The sequence below is a fragment of the Tetrao urogallus genome (genome assembly GCF_951394365.1).
Source record: "Tetrao urogallus genome assembly, chromosome: 8".
Lineage (NCBI taxonomy): Eukaryota > Metazoa > Chordata > Aves > Galliformes > Phasianidae > Tetrao > Tetrao urogallus.
Window position 1 is genome coordinate 33400136 of NC_136821.1, and position 17001 is coordinate 33417136.

General features: G+C 39.1%; 1 protein-coding gene across 1 annotated transcript in view; it reads left to right on the forward strand.

Moving 5' to 3' along the window:
• SPAG16 (sperm associated antigen 16) overlaps positions 1-17001 on the forward strand; it is a gene marked incomplete at both ends in the record, with an annotated part of 350116 nt that overhangs the window by 52757 nt on the left and 280358 nt on the right. Inside the window, one exon of the mRNA XM_079538894.1 lies at positions 5135-5265. Coding sequence (XP_079395020.1) covers positions 5135-5265 — 131 coding nt within the window. The remainder of the gene's footprint in view (positions 1-5134; positions 5266-17001) is intronic.

Here is a 17001-nt window from a genome sequence, read left to right on the forward strand (position 1 = left end):
ACAGGATTTTTAATTTCACAGGCAAGAAATGCATTACTTTCCCTTTCATAGTGATGTAAGACAACACCTTAATAGCTTTTCATGTTGCTACATTCATGTTTTCGTAGTGCTGCTGTCTATTTCATAGCAGATACAAGAATGAACAAAAACCAGTGCGTAGCAGCAACAAACTCTGTGTTTTAACTGGGTTCCACTGCTGTGTTCTGGGGAGCGCTGGCATCACTGCTTCACCTGGCCATGGCAGGTGATCCTGTGCTTCTTGGATTATCTCTACACCTGAGTCTGAGTCTCACATTCTAGTAAAATATGAGATCATCACAGCACAGGAGGTCAAAACTGCAATTTCAGAAATAAATGCAGAGGACTTAATTGCTTTGTAGATGAGGAAAATTAGGGTAAATACCTTTTTATTGACTTCTTTTCTGTGAAGAATGACGTACTAATATTTCATGTTATCCCCTTTTTAGCTCTATTTGTGAATTTTGCAGCAACAATCCACAGCAGTGTTTCCTCAACAAAACAGTATTTGTTTTTTCTACTGAAAAATGCACCACTTTTTCAGTCACTTTTATTCAGCGTACCTTAGTTTTGACTTGCTTGAGTATCGGTTTTTGCTTGACTTGAGTATCGGTTTGCTCTGAAATGAGTAAATCTGATTATCTAGTAATTTTTAGTCTGAGTTGCTGAAAGGGAGTGAAGCAGCTCAGTTGTTCTCAGCTTTATTAATGTTGTTATTCTGGTTGTGCAAATTTTTAGCTCTTGTAGGGTCACACTTTGAAACAACACGTACAGCTGCTTAGATCTGCACAAAGGCAGTGGCACGGATTTGGAGTATCCTGATTTTTAGTTAATCCTCTTCACTTTTTAGCCCCTGTATATAAGTACTGTAGACTCAACTACTCCCAAATTTGTACAGTGTATGGGAGTGGCTTCAGAGACCTGCAGGAATATTATGCCTGAAGTGTAAGCTGAAAGTGACTTGTATTTCTGTAAAAATGTTATTTTAGCCAGAAATGTATTATTTTCTCCTGGAATGGCAGTACAAGATTAAGTGGTTTGGAAGCTTTACATATTTTTTTCTAATTTTGAGTGTTTCTGTTTTTCTTTTCCCTACATTGTTTATCTTTTCTTTCCCCAGTTGTCATTATATACGACATACAAAGAAATCTTATTTCTGTTATCCTAAGTTTCAAATAGTACCAAAGTCATCAAGATTTTAATTGGAGGTTGATTTTCCTTACAGGATTTGCTTTGTTGCTTTTAAAAACACACAATCCACTCTCACAGGAAGAACTCAGAGGTGGATATGTAATTTGCTTAATGAAATGAAGATACAAATAGTGTGTGTAAACATAAAAAATAGTGCTCTGTGGAAATCCTCCAAGATCCCAGTGCTTTTCAGAGTATGTTTGCAATTCTTTCTTGGCTCCTCTTTGTTACTTAGAATGTCTTTTAAAAACAAGTGCAAGTATAGGAAACTACATTTAGATGGCTGATCTGTGTGAAGTGGTTGGTTTAGTGTGTGAGTGTTTAGTTAACACCTCACTACAGCATACAGATGCCTCGTTGATATCGGAGTTAAGACAAGAAGGATGATGACTTTGGTCATCTTCTCTGCAGAATCTCCCTTGTTTCTGTCTTCCTTTTCAATCAGAAGAACGGCGAGACCAACATCCTGGGTTTCTCACCATTGGCAGTCCGTGCCATTCTGCAGAAATGGAACCTGTTGTTCAGGGGATGGAATAGCTGAGTATCATTAAGGCTACTTGAAGCTGAAGTTGAACATAGCTGTAAAACCTTACCCCAGAGTAGCGCGGAAAATAATAGGGAAGTTTTTACATGAGCAAAATAAAGTATGTAGCTTCTTAGCTTTGCTGGGAAAACATAAATGTGGTTTAGGTGGGACAAAACTTTTGTTAATGTCTGTGATCAAGTATGTGAGGCGCTGAGCATTTAAAGCTTTTGTCACACCCAGTCTTTTTTAATAGTCAAGTTTGAAAAAGCAATACAGAACAGACACCACTGGGTTTTAGACTGATGTGATTGAGCTTATTTTTGAGGCTGAAGCCGTAGGCTGGTGAAAAATACCTTCTGGTCTCATCTGTAATAGTTACACTAGCACTGATCAGTAGTGTCATTAGATAACATTAATAGTAATTCTGATCGTCTCTTAAAGAGTTTGATTCAGAGTTACAGCAACCTTACAGGACGTGTAGTGTAGAAAGCTTCTGAAGTGAGAAACACAATGATATTCTCTTGATAGTCTGTGATTTTGAAAATCCCATGCATGTTTATTCCTTTAAATTAACAGTTGCCATCGAGTTAAGTACGAACAACAAAAAGTGGATATCCTACTGTGTGTGTGTACACATTTTCCAATTAAAATGCCTAGATTTTATCCCATTCTTAATCTTTGTTGTGGACATTTTAAATAATGTGATACTTCATTCTTTGAAAGTTTTTACCAGCAGGATTTACCAGCAGGACGTCCTGAAAACGCTGCAAACAAGAAGGATTACAAGTTGTTAGAAAACTACAGCCTTTTAAGTCGTCTTGGAATGACTAGTGGATTTCATAAATATATTGTGTGCTGTTATCCTTCTTATGTTCTTTAATGACAATCTGTTTTTAATAAATCTGTTTAGTTGGGTTAATTGGAGTTGGTAATAAACCTAGTCCGATCCTAAGAAATACATGCTGACTGAAAGTCAACCTGTAAGGATTAAGGGTATGTTTATATGTAATTTGTTTTATTGGCTTTGCCAGGTGCAAGAAAAATGTATTTTTGAAGGATACAGAAGATCTGCCTTCCACTCATTTCTGGAGTAACAGATTTTTTCTTTTGGTGTGAAGAATTCATTCAAGTTACTTAAAAGCACGTGGTTAAGCTGATGCTCAAATGCAGTAAAAGACTTTGTATTCAGATAATGATTGATGTATAGTAGCAAGGTATGAAAAAGATTCTCTGTCACGATGTGATATCAGTTCTCTTTTGCAGGGATGTTATGAGTTTTGAATACTGCTGAATGCAGTTTATGTGCCTGAAGTCCTGAATGGATATTTCAAGCTGTTTGTACTTGACGAGTGTAGATGATGTCCGAGCAGCCATCTGATGTCTGTTTCTTTGACTTGGCTGTCAGAAAGAAGGGCCATTCATCCTTTCTCAATCCCTCTTACCTGGCAGAGCCAGTCATGACTCCAGCTGTTTTAATATTCCCTTTAAAATACTCTCTTCAGTGTTCAGTTTCTAGTACTCTTATGTCTGCTACAAACACATCTGAAGGATGTGGGTCTTTGTACAAATCCAGTCCCATAGTGTATCGTACACATGTTATCCAAGTATCTTTCCTGTGCCATCCGCTTCAATCAGCATCTGATTTTTTTGCCTTTCATTATCTGTTGATGAAAATGTTTTGTGCTGTTTGTCACTGTTACCAAATGAGATAAGTACGTATGCCATACTCTTTGGATGTCTTGTAGGGGAAATTATCTTCAGGTTTCATTCTAAATTCATATCTAATGTATAATTAGTTTCACCTGAATGAAAGAATCATCTTTCTCACTTGAAGCTACAGATTTCCAGGACAGAGACCTCCTTGCTCAGCCTATGTGATAGCTCTCTTTCTGTATTTTATGGTGACTGAACGAGAGCCTTGAAAACAGACTTGGTTTCAGGTCTGTAATGGGATCTTATAAGGGGCAGATTCAGTGCAGATGCTGTCTCACTGTGTTGCTGCTTTGGAGAGGCCGATACAAGGCTGCAGATCTGAAGATAGCCATTAGCCATAGTCAGGGGCATAGAACAGCACCAGCAGCTGACGAGGCAGATGTCAGAGCTGCACCCTGGGGTTCCAGTCCTCTTTTCAACAAGTGCTGGTGAGTTCTGTTGGAAAGATGCTGCGTGTGAAATAGGTTGAGTGCAAGATCTTCTTGTCCAAGCTGTGTGGCCTTCAGGAATACTCCCTGGAGTTATTCTTGGCATGGGTCTACATATATACATGAAGTAGAAAAAAAGGTTATTTTACCTGTCTGCTTTTCTGTGCGTTGTATTATGTCTCTGTACGTATGTGGCAACCTTCTCTGCCTGCTTCTGTGTAGCTAGTAATTCAGTGGTTACAGCATAGGTACTGTGGTGCTGAGCTCGTTGCTAGGACTTCACTCTTTCCATATCTGCTTAGGAGATATATGTAAGGTAAAGCGAAAGGAATGAAGTATAAATTGAGTAATTGGGAAGGTGAGAAGGAAATTCATCCATTCTAAGTTAGTTGAAGGAGGTTGCTAGTTGTCAATGAAATGAGAGGATTTCTAGAAGTTACTGTTGATCACGAGGTGGTACAGTGCAGGACAGATAGAGCAGTGCATCTTACCTTGGTAGTTTTGTACTCATTAGACTTTCTTCTGTGTAAGTGAAAATAATTCATTTACTTGAAATCTGATTGGTATTAACTTTTGACTGCCTACCACTTCATGAACACAGAGATGCTGAATTGCACGGAGATGATTTTCTTGGATGGCTTTTTGTGTTCTTTTACTATGATGTGCTTACGATAAAAACATCAGCCAAGATTGTTACTTACACCTGCATCATTACACAGGCTCAGTTGTGAGTTCCAGTTCCAGCAGAATTTTATTTGCCACTTACAGCTTTATCTCAGAACATCCAATCTGCAGAGCTGCATCTTTCCCAGCTGCTTCTCTGAAATACTTTTTTGGGGGTGTTGATGGGAGGAGTTTTGCTAGTATGAGCAATGAGCAGCTATGTTCTTATAACAAATGTAAGTTCACTGCTTTTGTTTGGTTACAAATAATGATTAATATTGATAGTTGATCTCTTCCTAGAGCAATGTTGTATTAATGTGACTGTCTAGACATTAATTCATAAGAATATAATTTCATAAGAACAAGCTAATCTCATAATACACAGTGGTTCACTACAGGCACCAGGCTTCCAGATATGCCTGTATTCATCTTTAACAATATATATCAGGATAAAATCAGGGCAAAAGTGATTTAATAATTCATAAAAATTGAGCAGAGGGGAAAAAACGTGCTTTTAAAGTTAACGTAATTAGTAGTGCATCGCATGAACTTCTGCAACGTTTCTGAAAACTATGTATCTATTCTTTTCCTTTAGGATTCTGAGTTCCCTGTTGATGCTCAAGTGAACTCATACCTTGCTCGTGCCAAAGAGTGCAGTCGACCCCTGAAACATGGAGCGTATAAACTGGAAAACACTTTAAAACTGCATGTCTCAGCAGTGAGCTGGTAGGAGCCATTAACAGTACATTTATTTTATGGTTAAATACATCGAGTCTTACTTTTTTAGCAGATGATTCAGAAGCTTGAATTTTACATAAATTTTGAGAAACCAACTGCCCCAGTCAGGGGGAGATTCTCTGAAGAAGATGAAAGTGGAGAAAATGTTCATGAAATTTAGTGGGAGCATAAATACAGGGAAACACACAAGCAGAACTGTGTACAGATTGGGATTCGTTTCCTTTGTAAGAAGAGTGGCATTCTGCTAACAGATATAAAAGTGGGAAACGTAGATGTCTATATAGTCCAGTTCCAGAATGCTGAGCTAAAATGCTGAATATTTTTGCTTTTTGTATTTGGTTACAGCTTGTTCCCTTGGGTCAAGAATCAGAAGAGTTGAAATTTAAATTAGAGCGTGCAATAGCCTGTAAGCAATGACATTTCAGAGCTTGCTAGCTACAGGCTGAGGAAAAAAAAAAGAGCACTAGTGTGATGATTCCAAGCAATCTAGTTAATGATATAAAAAAAAAAAAAAGATTAAAATCATCGTTATTTTTATCATTAAAGTAATTTCATGTTGCGTGGTACTTCTTACTGCACTCCAGCTGTTCATAGGTTACTTCTGAGGGTGTCCCTGTTTAAAAACAGAAACAAAAAAAAAAAACCAAACTCCCAGTACAACAATATTCATGGAGTTAATTTTTGTTGCTTAATTTCCTGTTGTATGTAACAAACACAGTCCACTTCAGCTATGTTTTAAAAGCTTAAAAGTGCGAGCAGTTCTCGTGCAGGGTAAAAGCTTGGGGTTGACTGACTTGTGCAGATGTCAGTGTTGTGAAGCAATAAGATTATTTCATTATTTAAGCAGTACAGAATAGCAGAGCCAAGTAAAGCAATGACACACATTGCAGAAAATGCTTTTTGGGATAGGTGAGTGTCAGGTAAATTTGTCTGTGAAGTGGGAAACCATCTTTATATGTTTAATAACTGTAGTGTGAAGTTCACAGACTTTTAGTTGGCTGCCCATATTTCGTACAGTTTTATTTTAGTTTGACAGGGTTCCTCCTTAGTCTCTCAAATACTTGATTCTGGCTTTCCAGCTGGCTAATTCCTAACCTCAAATGCTTAAGATAATATTTTGAATAACTTTCTCCTGTATTGTATAGTCATATGAGGCCAATTGGGAAAGAAATCAGCTTTGCTACTTGGAAGAAGACTGTATCAATTCTGCCTGAAATGTTATTGAGTTGGTGGGCTTATCAAAAAGCAGTTAGTGCAGCAATGGTGTATTGGGGAGGGGGGGGGGGGGGGGTGGTACCCAGACTGACAGAGAAGGAAAGCACTTCGATCCTTGCAGGGTTTTCAGTGAGTCAGGTAGAATGAAGATCAAAACATAATTGTTGCAGTTGTTTTATCCCAGGACTTATGCGAGAGGCAACGGTGTAATGGTTTCCACGTTAATGTTTGTCAGAAGTTTCCTTTTACCTGCAGTAGAAAGTGAGATTTGCTATAAGCTTCTTTTAAACTGTATTGCAAATTACTTGTATTAAAATATGTAGTGTGTGATTTTGAGTAGGGGTTGCTCAGAAGCTCGTCAAGGAAGGACTCCTCTGCCTAAATTTTGCAGTTACTGTGTACTTGAACAGAAACAGGTTAAATGTCATGTGTGTTCATGTAAGAATATTCTTTGCATCTCTTATCTGTTTTGAATGATATCTTTTAGATGATGCTGGAAGAATTATTCTAGGTGTTTATATCCAGTGTTTCTAGTTATTGCTAGAAGAGATGGTTGTATGTACTGGAAATTCTGGGTACTTTCCAAAGTTAGTAAATGGATGTCATACCTTGAGGATACAATACCACTAATTCACTAGTTCAAATAATTCGGATGTCTTTAGACTTATTTGGAAACTCTTTAGTAGCTTGCTTCAAGAAACAGCAACTAAATTAGAAAGGAAACAAAACCAAAAACCAGCAAAACACTTTAGGAGCGTTTATTTAATTTAATATACTGACAATATGATATTGACTTTGGTCAGAAGGTAGTGCTTTAAGTGAGGGCTCGAATAGAGCTCTAAAATGATTTGAGTTGCTTGTTTGAAAACATAAAAATGTAAAAGCAGGAAAAGCAAACAAGAACATTAAAATGTTCTTGCAAAAATGTAAGCACTATAAACACAGGCTGTAACTGAACCTCTCATTTGCTTAGAAATCTCTTTATGAACATAGTGGATTGCGGTTTCTGCATGTTTAACTATGAGAAAACAACAAGACTCCAAGGCGTTAATTAAAAAGCTTTTCTAGTCTGTATATCGTTACTTTAAATCAATCTTTATAAGTGACTGGGCAGACTTTTTTTCTTGTCTAGCTAATGCTGAACATTGTATGGTTGCTTTGTTTTGTATCAGTGGGTCATTTTTTGGCAGCGTCTCCTCTGGAGTATTTTTAACACCCTTCCCTGTTTGAAGAGTGAAACACTGAGTGTTCCTGTGCATTTCAAGAAAACAGACCTTGATGTTGAAGGAAAGGACGCTTTTAGTACTCCACTGGCAGCAAATGGTGAAGGATTTGAATGGGGGAGACAAGTTGCAAATGCTTAAGTTTTGGGAAAAGTTTCAAATGGAGCTCGTACCTTGTTAGATGCTGTGGAATGGTGAGGCATACAGCTAATGCACACGGAGCTCTAGTGATTGTTTTTGGTTTAATGGAGCGGCTATTTGGTCCTGGTGCTGACTTTACTCAGAAGTCCCAGTGGTTATTAAATGTGTAAATCGTGGGGTTTTTTTTCTGTGGGAAAATGGCTTGGATCAAATTCTCTGTCTGGGGAATGAAATGAAAACGGAGCGTTTGAAGAAAAAAATACTCAACTTCCACTAAACTTAAAGTAGTGATGGCTGTCTGTTTACAGACAGGAGATAGAGAAACCAATAGCTACTGAATGAAAACTGTTTCTTGTAGTTGACAGGATAAATAGAAAACATCCTGTTGACTTAGGAGGAGACCAGATTTGCTTTTTGGATTTAGGTTTTTCTTAACAGCAATGTCTTAGCAGCAATGCCTAATAAAATAGAACAGAATCTGTGTTGTATATGTATCAGTAGAATCTTTTGCGTTTCTGTAGAAAATGCAGCTCCAGCAAATCCAAATTCAGACTTTGTACGTGCCTTAAAGCTGGTGCTGTGAGACCTTCACTTTAGCACCTTCCCTTGGGTAGGGAAAAAAATCCCTTGGGAAGCCATGTGGGCTTTTTGCCAAACTGAATGTTTCCCACTTCTCAAATCTTCACACAGACACTCTTCTGCATTAAGCTCCCATTTCTCTGCTGTCCTTGCGAGTATCCTAGTAAATCTTACTATGCCTGCAAGAAGGGCTGTAAGATGTATAATGCATGAATGATCTTCTACATCTTGCTTACTTACTGTCCATTTTCTCCTTACTTGCTGTCTGCCTCCCAAGGGGTTTGGATGTCTTACCAAGAAAGATACTTCTGTGTCGCTCTGTGTGTACGTCTGTCACAGTTTACTTTGTCTTCACCCTGGGAAAACAGAGATGCCTACTCAAACATTATTCAGTACGTTTTTAGTGATTAGTGCAGTGTCAGAAAACAGGAAAATAGTATGTATTCTGTTGGACAGATGCTTATCTGAAGTGCAGCTGAAAAAGCAGCAGTAATGGCATGAGTTGGAGATCAGTACAATACTGTATTTTGCGTGTCATGTAATATATTTTGTAGTTCGAAAAAACTCCTGTTTCTCTTGTGTTCTTTTTTTGTTCAAATCTTATATCAGAAAATGAATGTTGTGAAAATATTAGGTATTTGGTATTTACTTTTGACCTTTTTTAGTACCTTTAACTCGAGCAGAATGACAAGTGAAGGCTCCATTGCCTTCTCTTGCTTTTTTCTTAAGTTTTTAAGACTCCTTCTCCTTTTCAATCTCCTTCCTGCCCATGCATCGCATACATAGGCTGCAGTTCTCCACTCAAAGCTTATTTGATGTGGCAATTGTTCTAAAAATGCCTTTTGATTGTAGGTAAAACTCATAAAGCATATGACCTAATGACTTCAAGTATGCCTGTACAAATAGAAAATGTATATTCTTGTTTACAAGTAACTTAATGTTCCCACGTCTTTTATTCCTGTTCAGTATATTGTAAAAGTAAAAGATAGAACATCAAAACTGTTCTGCCTGGGCACAGTAAAATACAGAGCTGGAGATAAGTACGAAGGAAAGCAAATACAAAATGTTTGGTGATTATCTAGGCTTTCCTGATGGGACCCAGTGAAAGATAAGTTTTCTATAGGGACTAATTCATCATTATATCTCATTATGCTAGTTTTCCCCATTTTTTTTTATCAGCGGATTCCAGATGAGATTATTAAAACTTATCTCCTTGGGAACCATGCAAATTGACTTGCAGCGTAAAATCTGTAGGTGATTTTATGAGGCTTATTCAAAAATTGAAATTGCAGTTAGTCTTGTGGTGCCTTGTGCATACTTACAGAGGTGAGATTGATTTTGCTGAAAGGATACTTGGTGTTAACATGAGGAATTTCCTTTTGAATTCATCTGAAGTTTGCTGTAGAATACAATGGTGCAGATTGGTGTTTTTCCTTTAGAGTTTCAATCTGATGCAGAGAGTATTCTGCAGTCATTTACAGTACCATGCCACTCGTTTCAGTACATGTCCTGCTTTGAGTTCTCTTTTGGGCACGTGGCTTTTCAATTTCATTTCCAGACTGCTGTTGTTACAAAAGATGGAACAAGCAGGCTGTTAACACCTGTTGGGTGTGAACGAGGTAATGGAAGTAGTGTAGTAGCTTGTAAGCAAACATCTTGATAGTTTTTCCTCTACTGCCCTTCCCAATTGGAGAGAGTTCCGCATTAACACATCGAGATGTCTGTCTTCTCACTCCTTGATTTTCTTCTTTGTGATGCCTTACGTTCCTGACACTGGATGGCTTGATGCTTTGCTGAGACTGCTGCCTGTCAGACTGATGAACGTTGTCTCCCTTTTTCCTGTATTCCAACCATTTGTTTCCATCTCTGTGTTTTTGTGCAGCTGGTGAAGTAATGTCATTTTGTTCTGCGTCTGTGCGATGCCAGGCTAAGAGCGGTCCATCTGCCAAGGGGTGATCAGTCATATGAGTCGTATTGCGTCCTTGTGAGAGATCACAAGCTAGAAAAAAGGAGTTCAGGATTTATGGGGTGGAATTCCGTATCAAAGAGGGAAAATTTGGGAAGCTGACTCCCCTGAGCATTACAGAGTGATTTCCATGAACAGCATTGGGTAACTGCGCTGTCGTGTGCTGATTTCTTGCATGAGTTGACACAGTGAACTGGAGATGTGCCTTAGCAATGTGAGTTGCTGCTTAATTTTCCTATGGAAATTATACCTGATTTGAGAGGTATCTGATGTACAGTGTAGCTGGTGCAGGTGTTCAGCTCACACACAGCAGGCTTTGAAGTCTCGGCCCATGATAACTATGGGGCCCGTGTCTTGCTCTCCTCACCTTCCCACATCAGCAATTCAGAACTTTCCCTTCTTTTTCTGTTCAGTTTGCATAGTATCTTATTATTTCTTACAATGTATGCTTCATATTTAAGACCCACAACTCTCTAACTTTTAAATATTGTCTTTTTCCTAAGTGTGAATTTCAGAGCTTTATTTCTGATGACAAAGAGCTCTAGAATGGATTTTTTCTTACCAAACTGGTCTGGAACCTGGTGGTATATCTGTTTCTGGGACTGATTGTCTCAGCATGTAATCTCTTTTATGTTAACACATGAAAAATATTTCTATAAATTGGCTGAGACAAAAAAAAGCACCTATTTGAAAGTAACTTCAGGAAGAAAGACACTTTTCAGGCCTTACACGTACTGCTGAAACAAACCTGCATCGATGTAGTTGTGTAAATAGTCTATAATGTTGAACCGTTTAAAGATGTTATGCAAGGAGTTTACTTTTTTTATTAGAACACCCAGTATCTCTTTTCTGTTACTGTTCTCCAAAAGCCAAAGCTGTAATTATTCTTTCAATTCCGACATAAAAGATTTTTATCAAAGATGAGGAAAGCGAGTCTCGCCTTTATAGAAATTGCTCAGTCCCCTGCCTCCTGGCTCTGAATTGTGTTCTACGGAATGTGTGATGGATAGAAATCTGGCTGGGTGGTTGTGTGCAGGGGTTGGTGAGCAGTGGCACGATGTTTAGTTGAAGGCCAGTCACTGGTGGTGTGCCCCAGGAGGGCTTCTTTGTTAATGACCTGGCTGGTGGGACAGGGACACCCTCAGCAATTTGCAGGTGGCACCCCAGGGACCAGGGCAGTCTGCAGAGCAGACTGTAGGAACTTCTTTGAGTTTCACTGAAGAGAGTATCTGAGAAGCTGATGAGAAGATATGCAGATGTTTCCATTGAAAATAAATGGAGATTTTGTCCTCCTGCTTAAGAGCATACGAGAACTCCAAAGCCACCAGGTATGGAGGGTACATCTATCAGTGTCCCCACCTACGGTGGTGTGGGGGGAATATGATGTGTCTGCCTTACTGCCCCCACTGCCTCTCTGTCCCAGTGGGCTGATGTCAGGCACAGACTGACAACAAGGTCCTTTCTCCATGAGTCCAAGTGCCATCCGACAGATGGCTCCCAGAGGTGTGCTCACGGTGAGCTTGAGCTACTTACAAACTCAGCTGTGAGTACCAGGATGGACACCCAGCAGCTGAATGATGGGATGGCAGGTGGCAGTGAGCAGTGCAGGCTTAATCTCTTGCAGGTTTAATGTAGTTCTTCTGCTTGGTGATGACAAAGGCTTATCAGTGTATGTGCTCACGTGACTGCCCGCCCTGTTATCTCCACTGTAGTGTGCCGTGTTATTCCTCGTGGGGAATAATTCTTGCAAGATTATGTACGGAGGAGATCCTGAAATTGAATTCATGTCTTTTGAGACACAGCTCCATGCTCTAGCTTTCTATTTCAGAGTATTGCTGTTTTCTATAGAAATTAAGTTCTTAATTTTTTCTGCATTTAGACCCCATCGCCACAGAGAGATTATTTCACTGACTTCAATCAGTTCATTTTCATACAGTGTCTCTGTAAGAACTTTAATGCAGCTTATGAGGAGGGAGTACTTGTAGGAATATGTCAGATGTAGCTTAGCTCCTTGTTATGCAGTTTAGTAAGGAGAAAAACTGAATAATCAGCAACCAGAGGGCGGATCACGCTTGGATAAGCTCTGCAAGGGCTTGGTGTAGCACTGGTGGGAAGGCATGGCTCCTGGCAGCAGCTCTGCATCCCAGCATCATCCCACCTAACAGAATCACAGAATCACCCGGGTTGGAAGGGACCTCAAGGATCATGTAGTTCCAACCCCCCTGCTTAGCAGGGTCACCAAACATACTCATAACATTGGTAATATGGGGAGAGGTGTGTGTTTCCCTTAGCTCTGCATTTGCCTCCTCTTTGAGTCACTTGGTGGAAGTTCCTTCCTGTCCCTCTCTGTAAGTTTTCTGGCTGCCACATTTGTGAGGAGTTTGTTTCTCATTAGCTTTGCCTGCAGCTTTGACCACGTTGATGGCTCCTGTGGGAAGGCCTCAGCCATCACTTTAATGGGCAGCTTGAAACCATAGCAGTAGTAATTTGAAGTTGTATTGTGCTCTTTTATGGCGCGCCCACAAAATGAGCTGGATAGCTCTGTAATTTTGTGAGCAAACAAGCACCTTTATCAGAAAATAGGACACTTTCAGGGAAGGTCAGTGGAGGGAACGCATATTTTTATTAGTTATCTTCATTGTCTTTGAAGCAGGCTTTGCAGAAAATCCTGAAAGTACTTGATTATAAAGGCACGATTGTAAAAAGATTGTCTTAACTTTATGAAGGTTCCTCTGTATTCTCTGTAGACTGGAAACTATCGTGCCTGGTAACTGTCAGCAATTCTAAATCTGGGTTATCATCTTTTTATTCCCTTACTTATTAATAATCTGTGGACAAGATGGGGTCAGTAGTTTTCTGATCTTCAAAAAAAAAAAAGCCAGCCTATGCTGAGTTGCCTGAAAGTAACTTCTATGATGCGTATACTAGATGTTGAGATGTTAGTGGAAGGAAATACTTCAGTGAGCGTGAAAAATAGTTTGTGTGACAGAATCCAAGTTGTGGAAATTAAAAAAAAAAAAAAAAAAAAAAAAAAAAAAGTGCTCAATTTGTTTTAGGATATTAAAATGTTGAACTCCAGGATTTCCAAAAGGTGAGTAATATCTGTCTTTACACTTCAGTGTCTGATGAGATTCTAATACGTATCTGCAAAAAAAAAACCACACAACCTCAGTGTCGAGCACAGGCATGTTTTCTGTATCTTGAAAACTCATTTACATTTTTATAACGCTCTCAGCATTCATTCAGAACTATTCTTTGACAAGAAATGTGGAGGCAGCGGTTACCTAAGAGCCCCTGTTTTGATTCCAGGTTTCAGTTTTAATTTTTCTGGTATTTGACAGTGTGTTTTCACATACAAGGAAGGTCACATGTATCTTTGGAGAAAGTATGTTTGTTTTTTTTTTTTTAACATTAGTTTTTAGGTAATCGTGTCAAGACTTAATCAATATTTGAGGTAGATAAAAAGAAGCCGAGAAGATACAAAGTTCATTTCCTGGGGAAGGAAGGAGTATTGCTGTTCTATGCAGAATATATTGAGATATTGTGGAAATGGAAGGGGAATGTGATGAGAAGATGAGGAGGAATATCTCTAACAACGCTGAGCTAATGGAGTCATTGCTAGAATGGTATGCAGTGTTCCCTCAGGGCATTCGCATGATTTGTACTTAACTTGTAAGATACATTGTATGTTTCAGTTTTGTTTCCAGGTACTGTATTTTATGGAATAATATTCAAACTGTTAAAAAATTGCTGGGATTATTCCACGTGGACACACAGTGGTAGGATTTTGTCCAGGGCAGTGGAGATGAAAAAGCACACGTGGTCTTAGCCAATTTCATATGCTCCTCATCAAGATCAGAGTGCATGAAGTTCTGTGTTTAAAATAATGGGTGGTTGCCTTTTCTTTATGCTTGCCAGCTGTGCCTGCCTAGAAGATGAGGCAGGACAGCACTGCCTTAAGCTGCTAAGCAATCTGAGCTGCCCAGAAAAGGCACCTCCAACCTTAAAATTTTGGTATCTTGGGCTTTGCAGTCTTGATCAGGTGCTATTTCTCTTGAACTTGCGAATACACTGTGTTATTACAGAGCTGTACTTTCAAGGCAGTATTATAATCAAATGAAATTTAAGGCATCTTGCTGTGGAAATGTCCAGTATGTTTGCCAATTGCTGACTTCTTCTTTATTGAACAAATTATGGGAATTCCTGCACACTTCCACTACTGTCCCATTTGCAAGTATGCCTGAGAGTTTTCACATTCAATCTTTCTTTATGTAATGGCATGCATATCGGCTGTGCTCACAAAATGAATATATTGTTTCTTTTTCTTTGCCGTGGATGTTTTTGTTTTAATTCCATTGTAATTTCTGCATGGCAAATTCTGAAAATATCAATAGTTGATATGCTCTGAGCTGTGCAGCTGTTGATAAGGTTAATAGGGAAAGTGGGAGTTGAACTCAGTTTGAAACACCAAGTTTCAAGCTTGTCTTTCAACATTTTTTTTTTTTTTTTTTTTTTTAGTGGTACGGGGGGGAGTAAATTCCCTTGGGCTTACTTTGAGATGCTGAAATCAACTTACAAATGTTCATTTCACCTGTTGGCTTGTTCTCTACATTATGTCTTCCTTGTTTGTCTCATTCTAATTTACATTAACATAACAAAGCTCTGAGGAGACCTTATTGCAGCCTTCCAGTACTTGAAGGGACCTACAGGAAAGCTGGAGAGGGACTTTTCATGAGGGCAGGTAGTGACAGGATGAGGGGACATGGCTTCAAACTGGAAGAGGGGAGATTTAGACCAGAGATCAGGAAATTCTTTACTGTGAGGATGGTGAGATAGCGAGTGGAATAGGCTGCCCAGTGAGGCTGTGAATGCTCCTTTCCTGGAAGCATCCAAGGCCAGGCTGGATGGGGCTGTGTGCAACCTGGTCTAGTGGCAGGTGTCCCTGCCTATAGCAGGGGTTGGAACTAGATGACCTTAACGTCCATTCCAACCCAAACCATTCCGTGTTTGTGTGATTCTTTCAGAGCTGTCTCCCTGGAGAATTTCCGGCATTGCATTATAAAATGTCCAAATACATTTGGTCGGAAAACCAAGCAGTACGAAATTGGTTACATTCGGAGCGCTTCACCAAAATTTGCCTCTTACAAGTAGTATTTTTCAGTAGGTTGCCATCTCCTTATTCAGTGCCAATTTCTACAGGAGTATTTTAGGCTTAGAGTCTGCGTGCATCTTGATAGAGGTAACAGAGCTCTGAGTGGGATGCTGCTACCAGAAATTCAGTGGCACACTTAAAAACTTGTTTGTGAAGGAGTAATAGGCTGTGTGCTGTTTCTAATGGGTGCTTTTGTTTCTTTATTGTCTTTTGTTCAGCTGAGGATGTGCTGTAGTACTTAAAAGCAAGTGAGAGACTCATGACTGTGATGAGTTACAGCTACGAATTCGTTTACAGAATGGGATTTAATTGCTGCTATTATAGCTAATTATAACTGGCATAAAACTAGGTAATTTTTTGGGCATCATCATCAGATTACATCGGTTTGTGTTTATTGCCAACGCTAGCTTCTGTGTGGATCTGCTGAGGAGTAAGGAATCCCCTTTAGGGTTTTGGGAACTCCAAAGTGCAGCTGACCTATGGCAGCAATAATTTTTCTAATACTTTCTAATACTAACGCTCATAATTTCAGGAATAATGCATGTCTTTGGGGCCAAACTCCTTCTATCACTTGTGCACACAGTCTAATTCAGACCCATCTCTCAGAAATTCTGTTTGCAGGTGAGTAAATAAGTGAACATATTTCAGATGAGAGCGACTCCCAGGTAGAGATTTGAACAAAATGACAAGATTGCCCTGGGGAAATCTGGCTTATTCTAGAAATGTTGTAAATGTAGATAAAATCTGAAAATGTGTGGAGCTTTTAGTTCAGTCTTAAATTTAGTTAATGATGTGGTTTGAGATTTTGCAGTCAACACTGTAGGACAGATCATCTGCAGAGTTAAACAGATCATAAACTCTTTCTCTTGAACCAATCAAGAGAACATTTTGATTTTCGTTTTACATTAATGGATGCTGAATGCTATAAGAGCAGTAGCCAGATTTCCTGCCAACTCCTTGCATTTTACAGCAAATCAACTCTAATGTAATAAAAAAAGATGGAGACTTCGCAAGTATGATGGACGTGGACACCTGCATCTGAGAAACAAAAATGTCATGCAGGTGAAAGTCTAAGACTGAGATTATCCTTCTTTAGTTGTTGAGTGCTTGCAGTCACGAAAGTTAATAGGTGATTATCAGGGTGATTGCCAGACTGAGCTTCTGTGCTGGTGACGAGTGTTTGTTTTTCCATCAAAATAAATCCCATCTGTCTGCAGTGATGCTTTAAACAGAAACTGTGCAGAACATGTTTGCTTTATTACAATTTATAGCACACAGTTTGTGTGCGTGGCTGCAGGTAGTGTTCTTGGTTTGCTTTGTAATGTTTAGATGATAAAATGAAGTACAGAAATAGGTTGCTATTAATGTTTTCCATTAATTTCTTCTGTTGAAAAGAACAGTTTTGTACTTTGTCTCATGACGGAAAATAGCTTAGATGTGCTTTTAGC